The following is an 11,925-nucleotide window of genomic DNA, read 5'->3' as shown; positions in this document are numbered from 1 at the left end:
CTTGTGTGGAGTGAAAGCACATGAAATTAGAGCAGTGACAGCTTCATTAGCTTTCAGGCACAATTTGTCTCTCAACCATATTGCAAGCCACTTTTTGGAAGTGTCAGTCAGTTTTTGCTTTGCATTATTTAAAAGAAATCAAGACTATATATGAAAACTGCAGTACATTGGGTCTGTTTTTGGTGGCTGGCATGGTGTTTGGGGAGGAAGTGTAGGAAGCAATCCTTCCTATCAATCTTTGCCTTGAAACAAGGTGCAAAATAATGAGCAGGAAGACAAGTACTGCTGGTTTATTGATGAAGCGACTCACCTATAAAGTGGCGTGTGGACGTCTGTGTATAACGCAGAGATCGTGGGTGCAAAGACTTACAGGTGACCTGAGGTCAAACTATTTCTCTACAAAAAACAGGACAGGTACATACAGAAAACATAATGATTAACAATGTCTGGTCTGATATAAAAATACTTGAACAGACAATAAAATATACAATTCATAATAATGATAATACAGTAATTTTTGTTCGTCCAACCTTAGGTCGAATGTGAAGGCACCGCAGAAAACGAGATGTTCATTACAGAGAACGTGTTGAGTGGGGACTTTACAATACTACCCCCCCAAGATGTAGGTAACATCTGATCAAAGCAGGTATCTGCTGGGGCGACGGAGGGGGCCCTGCTTTCTCGATGTCAACTGGAAGGGGTGGTCACCTTCCCTGGCGCCCTCTTGAGCGGTGTGTTGGGATGCCCCCCTGTCTGGTTTCAGGGTTTTCCGGGGACGCCCATGACGTTTTCCTGCGCATGGGGCTGCCCAAAGCATCTCCTGCGGGCAGCTTTGGGAACTGCCCCCAACCTCCTTCTCTGGGAATGCGGGCTTGAGGCGGTCTATCAATACCCAGTCTTCCCTTCCATGGACGGCTACCCGGAATGCCTTTCTGTTCCTCTCGAGCACAAGGAAAGGTCCTCTGTAGGGCCTGGTTAAGGATGGCTGCATGGCATCGTCCCTGACGAAGACGTGGGTGGCAGAGGACAGACCGGGAGGCAGGATGGGGGACATCCTGTCGGTGTATGTCCTCTGGCAGGGGGCAAACTTCCCAAACCTGTCATGGAGCCTCTGTACTGCTATGTCGTCCCTGTCTTCTGCAATGAGTTTCCCTGGGACTACCAGGGTCTCCCCGTAGACTTTTTCTGCTGAGGAGGGGTTGCTGTTGGCTCTGGGGTCGGTTCTCAATCCGAGGAGGACCCAGGGCAGCTGGTACTTCCAATTCTCAGAGGTACAACAAGCCATGAGGGATGCCTTCAGAGACCTGTGGAACCTTTCCACCATTCCATTGGCTGCAGGGTTGTAGGCGGTGGTGCTGTGGTGAGTGGTCCCCAGTAGGCGTGCCAGGGCAGTCCACAGCTCGGATAGGAAAGCGGGACCTCTGTCTGTCGTTATATGGTCTGGGACACCAAACCAGCTGGCCTAGCTGGAGAGGAGGGCTTCTGCGCACACACCGGAGGTGGCTTCTTCCATGGGTGTAGCTTCGGGCCACCTGGTGGAGCAGTCTACGACTGTTAGAAAGTATCTTGCTCCTCCTGATGGGGGAAGAGGACCCACCACGTCGATGTGGATGTGCCCAAAACGTCTCCTTGGCTGGGGAAACTCGCCCACCCCAGACTTGGTGTGCCGCCGTACTGTGCTGCCCTGACACGGCATGCACTGCCTTGCCCAGGCCGTCATGTCCTTCCGTATGCCGTGCCAGATGAACTTCTCCATCAGTAGCCTGGCCATCATCCTTCTGGAGGGGTGGGATAGTCCGTGGATAATGTCGAAGACCAGCTGACGTCGGAGGAGGGCACCAGTGGGCGGGGGCGGCCAGTGCTCACATTGCTCAGCAGTGTTGACCCTCCAGGGCCAAGGGGCACGTCCTCCCACTTGAGCAACATGATGGATGTGCGGTAGGCTGGGGTCTCTGGGTCAGCGGCCTGTTCGCGGGCGAGGTCCTCGTAGTCGATCCCGAGCTGCACGGCTTCGATTTCGATCCTTGAGAGGGTGTCGGCTACTGGGTTCTTCCTGCCGGGGCAGTTTTTGATGGTGCAGGTGAACTCCGTGACGGCCGCAAGGTGCCGTTGCTGCCTAGAGGACCACGCATCCCCCAGCTTCGTGAAGGCGTGGACCAGCGGCTGGTGGTCAGTCCAAGTCGTGAAGGGCGTACCCTCCAGGGGGAAATTGAAGTGACATACCGCCTGGTATACTGCGAAGAGTTCCCTGTCAAAGGTGCTGTAGCAGGACTCGGTGGGGCTGAATTTCTTGCTGAAGAAGGCGATGGGCTGAGGGGTCCCACTGATGACTTGTTCCAGGATGGCTCCGCAGGCGATGTTGTGGGCATCCACCGTCAGGTGGGGCAGGGAGGTGGCTGGGGTCCTGATGGGCCAAAGATGTTGCCTTGACGAGGGCAGCCTTCGTCAGGGAGAAGGCCTTCTGCTGGTCAGGGTCCCACACTATGGTCTTTGAACGACCCTTGAGGACCTCCGTCAGGGGGGCCACGGAGTGTGCGATCCCCGGGATGAATCTCCTATAGTAGTTGACCATTCTCAGGAATTCTTGTATGGTCCTGATGGAGGTAGGGGTGGGGAACCTCTCAAAAGCCTTAACCTACGACGACATTGGGCAGATGCCCCCTGGGGATATCTTGTGGCCCAGAAATTCCACCTTCTCGACACCGAAGGTGCACTTGTCGAACCTGACGACAAGGCCACTCTCCTGCAGGCACTACAGGACCTTCTGGATGTGCCATAGGTGTTCCTTCTGGGATCTGGAAAAAATTAGAATATCATCGACGTAGCAGATGCAGAAGTCCAGGTCCCCCAGGATGCTGTCCATCAGCCTCTGGAAGGTCGCGCCCACGCTCCTCAGGCTGAAGGTGGAGAAGGCGAAGACGTAGGACCTGAAAGGCGTGATGATGGCAGTTTTGGGGATGTCTTTTGGCGCTACTGGTACCTGAAAATATAATTTTAAGAGATCTAACTTTGAGAATATTTTGGCCCCATGGAAGGAGGCTGTTAGGTCCTGCATGTTTGGTAGAGGGTAGTGGTAAGGTTCTGTAGCGAGGTTGAGCCACCTGTAGTCGCCACAGGGCCTCCAGGTGCCGTCTGCTTTCGGCACCATGTGAAGGGGGGAGGCCCACAGGCTGGGAGCCTTCTTGCATCTGACCATCCTTTCCATCTCAGCAAATGCCTTCTTCGCCTCCTGAAGGCGCTGTTGGGGAAGCCTCCTGAACTTCACGTGCGCTTGGGGGCCCTTTGTTTTGATGTGATGATATATCCTGTGTTTGGCGGGGTCCCCGGGCACCTGGCAAAGCTCGGGTTTGAAGACTTCTGGGAATTCCTTCAGGAGGGAACCATACTGGTGGGCCGTGACGGAACAGATGGCGGGCTCCCTGGGGCCCGGCGACAAGGGCAGGGACTGGCAGGACTCAGTGTCCAGCAGGTGTTTGCGGCCGACATCGATTGCCAGTCCGAAGTGGACGAGGAAGTTCGCACCCAGGAGTGGGGTCCTAACATCCACGACGATGAATTTCTACCTGTACCTCCAGCCAAGGATGGAGATCAACAGGAGCTTGGTGCCTTAGGAGAGGATGGGGGACCTGTTGGCAGCTGTCAGGGAGGCAGCCAGGTCCGGCGGATGTCTGTGGTCCTCTCTGGAAGGCGGGAACACTGACTGCATGGCTCCGGTATTGATCAACATCATTCTGCCGGAGATGGTGTCACGGATGTAAAAGCCTACTGGTGTGGGGCTCCCTGGTTGTTTCTGTTGCTGCTGCCATGGCGGCCTGTGTGGGTGGCCGCTGCCTCCCCTGTTTTTTTGAAGGGAAGAAAAGGTAGGGGGCTTTGCAATTCCGGGCAGCTTTCCCGAACCTCTGGTGGTAACAGCAAAGGCCCGGCCTCTCCCTCTTCTGCTGGTAGGGTGGCTTTCTCTGGGCAACGACGTTGACGCCCTCCATGGTGGGGATCTCCAGCTGGAGGCAGTTGATGGGGTGTGCCGGCATGGACACCCGCTTTGTCGCCTTTGTGGAGTCCGTCAGCTGCTGCGCCACCCTGATCAGGTCCTCGACCAGTAGGGTGTATGCCTCTGTGATCTGCCCACAGACCTCTGGTAGTAGCTGCCGCAGGATGATCTCCCTCGACAGCCTGATCTCTTTGTGTCTGCCGCTGCTGTCAGTCTCAGGGAGGAGGAGGAGGTCCTGGAAGGCATGCCACATTTCCAAGAGGTTTCCCTCCTGCCGGGGGTTGAGGGCGAGGTCAGGGGCACTGGCGGCTCTCTCGGAGACCGGCAGGGAGCAGGTCTCGGCGAGAGTGGCTTTTAACTCCTGGAAGGTGGCGGGGCTCGATGTCATCATTAACCACGGGGCGATCTTCTTGTATATCTCCTCCGGGAGGGCGTTGATGGCAATGTCCGCCTTCAACACCTCATCGGTTAGGCCTGCTACCCTGAATTGCCCCTCAACCCAGTAGAACCAGGATGCTGCATTTTGATGGGTGAATGGCGGCAGCCTTATGCTGAGGGCCACCTTTGGTTGGTCCATCGGGGGGGTCATCGCGCGGGGTGCAGGTACCAGCGTGGAGGAGCCCGCGGAAGGGGGTTGCGCGAGGGAGACGTCTGCCTCCGAGAAGTTGGCAGTAATTTGTATGTGGTTGGGAATGTCTGCGTCCATGCTCATTCCGCGCTCTCACTTGGAGTGAAAGGGAACACTTGCGTCAATACACGCTTGGGAGCATGTCGTGTGGGTCTGCTAATGATGCCGGTGATCTGCTGACGAGGGTCAGTAACGCCCGAACGCTTTGTTAGAGCGCTGTAGTTAGTCCATTAGGGGCGTGGGTTGGTTCATCAGGCCAAGACTAAGTCGCCGTTTGGGTCCGTTAATGGCTTCCGGGAACCACTCCGGGGGTCACCACTGTGAGAGAGGTTTGAAATAATTAGCAGGAAGACAAGTACTGCTGGTTTATTGATGAAGTGACCCGCTTATAAAGCAGCGTACCGATGTCTGCATACAACGCAGAGACTGCAGGTACAAAGATTTTCAGGTGACCTGAGGTCAAACTATTTCTCTACAAAAAACAATACAGGTACATACAGAAAACATAATGATTAACAATGTCTGGTCTGATATAAAAATACTGTTATATATACATAATGCATGTTCACTTGAACAGACAATAAAATATACAATTCATAATAATGATAATAATTTGTGTTCGTCCGACCTTAGGTCGAATGTGAAGGCACTGCAGAAAACAGGATGTTCATTACAGAGAACGCGTTGAGCGGGGACTTTACTAGTTTTTAGGGGAGCCTGGGGGTATGATGTGCCTGGAGTACCCTGCAGTTCTTCTATGGTTGGATAGTGGATTTTATTATTGTGGTTTTGGAGACTATGTTTTCCCTGGTTATATTTATTTTGTACTGCACCCAGGGTAGGGGCAACTTTTTTATCTTTGTGAGCAATCGGAATTGTCCTTTGCTGCAAGGTACCCACTGAAATAGTAGGTGACTCTCGGCTATACTGCCATGCCACTATATGATAAGACGAGCGTCATCCGGAAGCAGTATCTTCCTGCAGCAGCTCACGTATCAGGTAAGGATTCAACAGGCATTATTTTAATGCTAGCAATATTTTTTTATTCTCAAATTCATTACCATTATTAATGTTTTGGGGTATATATGTTCATGCATCCCACCTCCTGTCAAGGTGGGAATCAGCAATGTAATTACTTGGTAAGTTACTTATATAAAGATGACATTTTTATGATGAAATCAAGTTTTATGCATACTTACCAAGTATTTACATGATCGGAGCCCGCCCTCCTCCCCGCGCATGAATATAAGGACATAAACAAATTGAAGACCATTTGCTAGTTGTTCCTCTCTTTACCTGAAAGTGGGCGAAGCGAGTCACCTAACCAAAACAAAAAGCGCGACCTGCGAACTTCAAAATTTTAGCTGCCAAGTGGGTGAAACTAATAGCAATGTAATTACTTGGTACGTATATATAAAACTTTATTTTATCACAAAAATGTCCTTTTTAATATATGTTCAACAATCCCATACTTCGTCAAAAAGGTCCGAGGATGAAGGCGATAATACAGCGCTATCTTCTTGCTTGTGTTTTGTTTGCTCAGCTACATTTGAGAAGGGGCGTAGAAGGTATATACAAATACATAAGTATATAATAGAATCATAACAAACATATGAGCATCGGAGCTCAATACACAATAAGGAATCATATCCTACATACATGAGGTAGAACTTACAGAACTGAAGCCTGTGAGTCGGATTCAATACTAACACGATAACAATTGTTTATAGTTATACATTAAAGCACGATGCAACTTCTTGCAATAGCTTTGAACGGAACGCGTCTGCTGGACTGAGTTTTCCCGCGCTCGTTACGTAAGTATTTTGCATGCAGCATTACATAACATGTCTTACACTTGTGCTAAGGCATACTTGACAGACTCCGCGTAAAAAAAAATGGAAATAAAATGTCGTCCAAGAATCATTCAAATATATAATCCAGTAGGTCAAAACCATTAATTTGCACCAATGAAATGCTTATGAAGAATGTGTAAGCTTGCTTAAGTTGCCTCTTTTGTGGCTGTGATGAGCATTATGCCTGAGAAAACCTTAGTTTCTTATTGTTAAGCTGGTGTTGCTTATATCAGCTGGCTTCTTTTCCCTGTAAATCAATAGATTCTAATATATAAAAATATTCCATGATTAGAGATGCTACCGTCATAATAGCATGCACGAATGAAATAAAGTTTAACCAGAAATGAAAGGTAGAGTGGTTGTGCTTAAGTGTAAATTACTTTTTTCAAAGTACTAAGAGGGAGTAAAAGTGTTAAATCCATGAAAATACAGGAGATTCACTGTTTGAAGTAGCATCACAGCCTCTTACGCATCGTCAGCAACATAACAGTAGAAGGAAACCTGTTACAGTTTTGCATTGCGGCCTTATATATTCACACATTTCGCTAAGACAAAAAAAAAATGGAGTTATCTCTTTGAAAATTTTACTGATGTTAACTAGTATATGAAGGAACTCTGCCCAAGGATATGAGGATTCTATCTACGAAAAAAAAGGAGAAAAAACATATATAAACACGTCGCTCTTCTCCCTTGACTTAATTTTTAATGACGCCTAAAGTATATCACCTAAGTTAAATTTCTAGTAATGAATTTATAGCCAAAAGATAGCTTCATCACTGTAACAGTTAAAATCTCAGGAAAAAGCACATATAAATTGTATATTTTAAAAAGAAAATGCCATAAAAATATTTCACTATATTTTAGATAACGAAAAAAGAATGTAAAAAAATATCTACAATTAATTTTTTTACTTTACAGTTTTAGATATTGTCAATATCCACAAAACAAAACAAAAAGTAAGAAAATCGGTCAATACACAAAAAAGTTATTAACGCGAGAATAGCAATAACAATCTAGACCTAATCTCCAGATTTCTTGGAATAGTATTTTTGCATGCATAACAAAGGGACATATGAACCCCAAGGGGTCAAAACATTGAGCAATTAGGCTTAAAACATTTCTTTTAGTACAAACAATATCCCCAAAGAGATCTACATTCTCTACCTTAAGTGTAAAACAGTCCAAGGAGGAATCCCAGAGTAAGCCTAACACCTTTACACCTTCTACAATAGAATCTTCTGTCATGGGCAAGGTTTTATAATTAGAAGTACACTTTGACAGGGACATACCAGCCTTCTTCAACATACCACAGGCTTCATCAAATCTTGCACAGGCCTCAGCAGGGCTATCAGCTCCAAGTATATCTTAGTTTAACCAGACCAATGAGCTGGTTAACAGCTCTCCTAGGGCTGGCCCGAAGGATTAGACTTATTTCTACGTGGCTAAGAACCTACTGGTTACCTAGCAACGGGACCTACAGCTTATTGTGGAATCCGAACCACATTATGACGAGAAATGAATTTCTATCACCAGAAATAAATTCCTCTAATTCCTCTTTGGCGGCTCGGAGAGTCGAACGCTGGGCCAACAGCGTGCCAGTGGAAAGCTCTACCACTCCTACAAAGAGGAACTGCTATCAGCTCCAGAAAGCCAGTCATCAACATACAGATTCTCAAGCAATTCAGAAACCACCTCTGAGGGAGGGTATTTCTTTAAATGAAATTTCAAAGTGGCATTCAACAAAAAGGGACTACTCTTATTTCCAAAGGATACTCTTACAAAACGGAAATGTTTTACAATATCCTTTTTCTTCAACGAAAACCTGTGAACATCACGGTCCTCCCTCCTCACCTTAATTTGAAGGAAAGCCTTCGTAATATCAGCAGTTAAGGCCACCTTCCATCTTCTAAACCTCAGTAAAACGTCTACTAAATCAGGGTTTAAGGAAGGACCACTTTCTAAACAGTCATTTAGGGACACACCATTACTGCCACGAGCTGACCCATCAAACACAGGCCTGATTTTGGTGGAGAGACTCGCCTCCTGCACCACAGGTCTATGAGGCAAATAGAACACTGGGTACCCACCCTCCAACTGATGGGGTGGGATCTCTTCTATAATACCTTCCTTTTCATACTCTTCAAACACCGTATAATATTGTTCCTGCAGACCAGGGTCCCTATCTAACTTACAACTCAGATTATCCAATCTTCTCAAGGCATAGTGTTTGTTATCAAGTAACTTTAACTTTACAGACTCTGACTTCCACGGAAGGGCCACCTCATAACGGCCTTCCTTGTAACTTACCAATTTCTCAAATTGCACCAGAATAGGGTCAGGCTTAATAGCGTCAGAACGTGTTTCCTGGGCTTGAATACCTACAGATTCTAAATCCCAAAAGTTAATCAAGCTATCTTCCTGAAAATTAGAAAATGTTAACAGTTGCACACCTACATCACAGTTATCTTCAGACAAGCCCTTCATGTCACACAATTTTGTTAGGGAGCATCAGCTTCCAATATAAATCTAATCCAATCAACATATCCACCTGTATCTTTCGGTTGGATCCATACTCATCAGCTAGGTTAAGATGCGCAAAAGGCTCTAAGCACTTAGGATCCACTTTGGTCCTACATAAAGGGGGACAAATTACATTAATCTCAGCAACCTTAAAGCTATATTTGTGGTTATCAGCCCCTAAACTCATCACTTCATAAATGCTACTCAAATCTGCCTTGGAGGCCTTACCTCCCCCAAAGGCAGAAAATGATAAATACTCAGAGGTCAGCCACTTGGGCCTGACCCTTTTGACCAAGTCCTTGGAAATGTAGGATCGATCCGATCCTGTATCAAACATTACAGTTGCAGAGATTATACCCTGATAGCCTATAACCTTTATCTTTGCTGTTTGTAATACACAACACTGCTTAATAGCCTTAGCCCTTGACTCACAAGGAGCCACTCCCACATGCATAACAGTTTCACTCTCAACCTGCACCTTTTCTCCTTCCGGGGTTTTCTCACTAGCTGTTACAGGGGGTATCACTTCGGACTTACGACAAATAAGTGCGTGGTGATGGCCACCCTTGCACTTTGAGCACCTGGCCCAGCAACCCCTTGCATAATGGCCAGGAGATAAACACTTAAGACACAGCCGCTTTCCACGAATGGCTTCTTCTCTTTTATGAAGAGAGAGCTTCACTATACCAAAACACTTATCACTAGGATGCAGCTTTCCACGGAATGCACACTGCTGCTTAGAGGCACTATCTTCTGATGAAGTTTGAAGGGCTGAGGCTGAACCCTGGATGAGCTTTTTCTGCCTTTTTTCCACGCCGGGATCCTCAGTCTTTCGGTGGTTCAGCCCCTGAAGGGCCTCAGCCCTTTCTCGCCCCTCAACTTCTCATTGTAGGAATTCCAGCAGCCCTTTAAGGTCTCCTTCCTGTTGTTGACTTCGAGACCACTCCAGTCTAATCTCGTGGGGGAGTAGGGACAAGATCAGGGGCGCCAATACCCGCCCATATTGGTCCCCTCCTACCCCAAGAGCCTCCAAACTGCGAACATGGGCTATCACATCGTCTTGCAACTTCCGCAACGCCGAGAGTTGATTGTCGTACTTCGATCTCCTTGACAACACAAGCTGCATTAGGTCCTGAATGTGGGCGGAAATTATCTTGTTTGGTTTGGCATACCTCTCTTCTAACAGTTCACATGCTGATTTATAATTAGCTGCCGTCTGAACCAGACCCTGTATAACTCTTCTCGCCTTGCCCTCCAACACAGAGCGCAGGTACATAAATTTGTTAACAGGAGGCATAGGCTTGTCATCAACAATAGCCTTAAACTGATCCCAGAACGGCATCCACTCAGTTATTTTCCCGCCAAATTTTAATAATTCAAGCTTAGGCAATTTCACACTATGTGCTTCACTACTAGGCTCACTTGCAGAAATTATACTGCCTTCAGTAGCCCTACTATTCAAGTTCACAAGTCTACCATTGCCCAACCTTTCTAAAACTTCTGCAGCAGCAATGCGTGTTTGGTCTACCTCACTGAGGAATCCATCGGCTTCATAGACTAATCTTTTGACTTCTTCAGGATTTTCGATCAAGTCTTGCACCGCATCATCTAGTTCAACCCACTTGGACTTATGGTGGTCGAATTCGTCTACTAGGCTAGTCAACTCATGCCAGCTTGGTTGGCCTTGTAGAAGTCCATTTAATTTTCTCGCAGCACAACGCAGCCATATTTCAGCTCTGACTCTCTTCAATTTAAGACTTCTCAGTTTCATTGAAATGTTAGGAAATCCAGGAAAATCTTCGTCACTTTCTTCTGTTCCTGGAGTCTGCGCACCATGTAGATTATTTGGGGCTTCTGGCCCCTCAGAGTGAGACATAATCTCCTCAAATACTCAACTTTCTCACGGGAGAGATGGAAACGCGTGCTTCCTTGATATCTTTATTCCTCTCACAAAAAATTCAAATTTCAAACAGCTTGGGGAGAATGCAACAGGTTCCACAGTTCTTTTTTATAATTCCCAGACCACTCAAAAATTCATAATAATGGTACAAACAAGATACAAAACACAATTGGTACATCAATTTACAATTTCAATATAAAAAATAGCAAGAAACTCTGAAAAGAAAGGGCATAAATACGGCACAGCACAGGGTGTGGGTGACAAGGCACAGGGAATGGGGAAACTTCCAAAGGCATCATCCTAATAAAGGGGAAAACAATATTTCTTTTACAACACAAACACCATATACCTGACTAAACACACTCCACAATTGTCATATAAGTAAAGTTTAGCAATACTCAGCAAATCTACTTGAATTTCCACATATTGATACAATGTAAACAAATAGGGAGCGTTCTTTTAGACGCTAAAACGTACATTTTAACAAACGTAAACACAAGATCGAGAGCATTCTTTTGGACAAAAAACATACATTTAACAGGCGCTTTCCTGTATGGGATACAACTAGGTTCTTGCACTGTGCCATACACCTAGTCCGATCGTTCATCCAGTGTCATAAGTCCCATGCGATCTGTACACCATCCAGATAACTAAAACCCTGTTATCCTTGGTTCGGCTCTCCCGCGCAGGCACGTCCTGTCCATTCAGGTGCGGCTGCCTAACTGATTTGGGGTTGATTAGGCAGCATTTGGGATACTAGTAGGTTGTTGCAGTATGATGCCAACATAAATTTCCTACTTAGCTGACACTGAACCCCATGCTGAGTTTCACATCTGTAATGTCACCAATGTGCCTTGGTAGTGCCCGACAATCACTCCTTTAATACAGTGCCTTAACCATGTTATAAACTAGAAAATATACATCAGCAGGCTTAAAAGCATAGGAATCCACACTTAGATCATGCAATTCGGACAACTACAAATATTTCTAAGCAAAACATCAACTTCAAGTAGTTATTTTGGCGGCCATCTTGAAA

General features: G+C 46.7%; 2 protein-coding genes across 2 annotated transcripts; both read right to left on the bottom strand.

The window, feature by feature from the left end:
* Positions 1-637: 637 nt before the first annotated feature.
* Positions 638-1,324, bottom strand: LOC136837293 (uncharacterized). The gene has a single exon (XM_067102029.1). The coding sequence runs from the start codon at positions 1,322-1,324 to the stop codon at positions 638-640; it is 687 nt and encodes a 228-aa protein (XP_066958130.1).
* Positions 1,325-4,956: 3,632 nt separating this feature from the next.
* LOC136837292 (uncharacterized) lies at positions 4,957-10,865 on the bottom strand. The gene is made up of 6 exons (XM_067102028.1): positions 9,984-10,865; positions 9,123-9,836; positions 8,777-8,887; positions 8,458-8,632; positions 7,634-7,833; positions 4,957-5,088 (listed from the first exon to the last, which is right to left on the bottom strand). The coding sequence occupies exons 1-6, from the start codon at positions 10,863-10,865 to the stop codon at positions 4,957-4,959; spliced, it is 2,214 nt and encodes a 737-aa protein (XP_066958129.1).
* Between the last annotated feature and the right edge of the window lie 1,060 nt (positions 10,866-11,925).

This window comes from Macrobrachium rosenbergii, chromosome 58, assembly GCF_040412425.1.
Source record: "Macrobrachium rosenbergii isolate ZJJX-2024 chromosome 58, ASM4041242v1, whole genome shotgun sequence".
Taxonomy (NCBI): domain Eukaryota; kingdom Metazoa; phylum Arthropoda; class Malacostraca; order Decapoda; family Palaemonidae; genus Macrobrachium; species Macrobrachium rosenbergii.
The sequence above is the reverse complement of the archived record's forward strand: the minus strand, read 5'-3'. Positions and strand labels throughout refer to the sequence as shown.

What these genes read in the sequence shown, in the direction of transcription:
- LOC136837292 (XM_067102028.1), bottom strand. Translation starts at nt 10,865, where the DNA reads ATGTCTCACTCTGAGGGGCCAGAAGCCCCAAATAATCTACATGGTGCG. An exon ending in TTAAGGTTGCTGAGATTAAT is followed by an intron (nt 8,888 to 9,122) that starts GTAATTTGTCCC and finishes TCTAATTTTCAG; the next exon opens with GAAGATAGCTTGATTAACTT. An exon ending in TGGTGCAATTTGAGAAATTG is followed by an intron (nt 8,633 to 8,776) that starts GTAAGTTACAAG and finishes CCTGGTCTGCAG; the next exon opens with GAACAATATTATACGGTGTT.
- LOC136837293 (XM_067102029.1), bottom strand. Translation starts at nt 1,324, where the DNA reads ATGGTGGAAAGGTTCCACAGGTCTCTGAAGGCATCCCTCATGGCTTGT.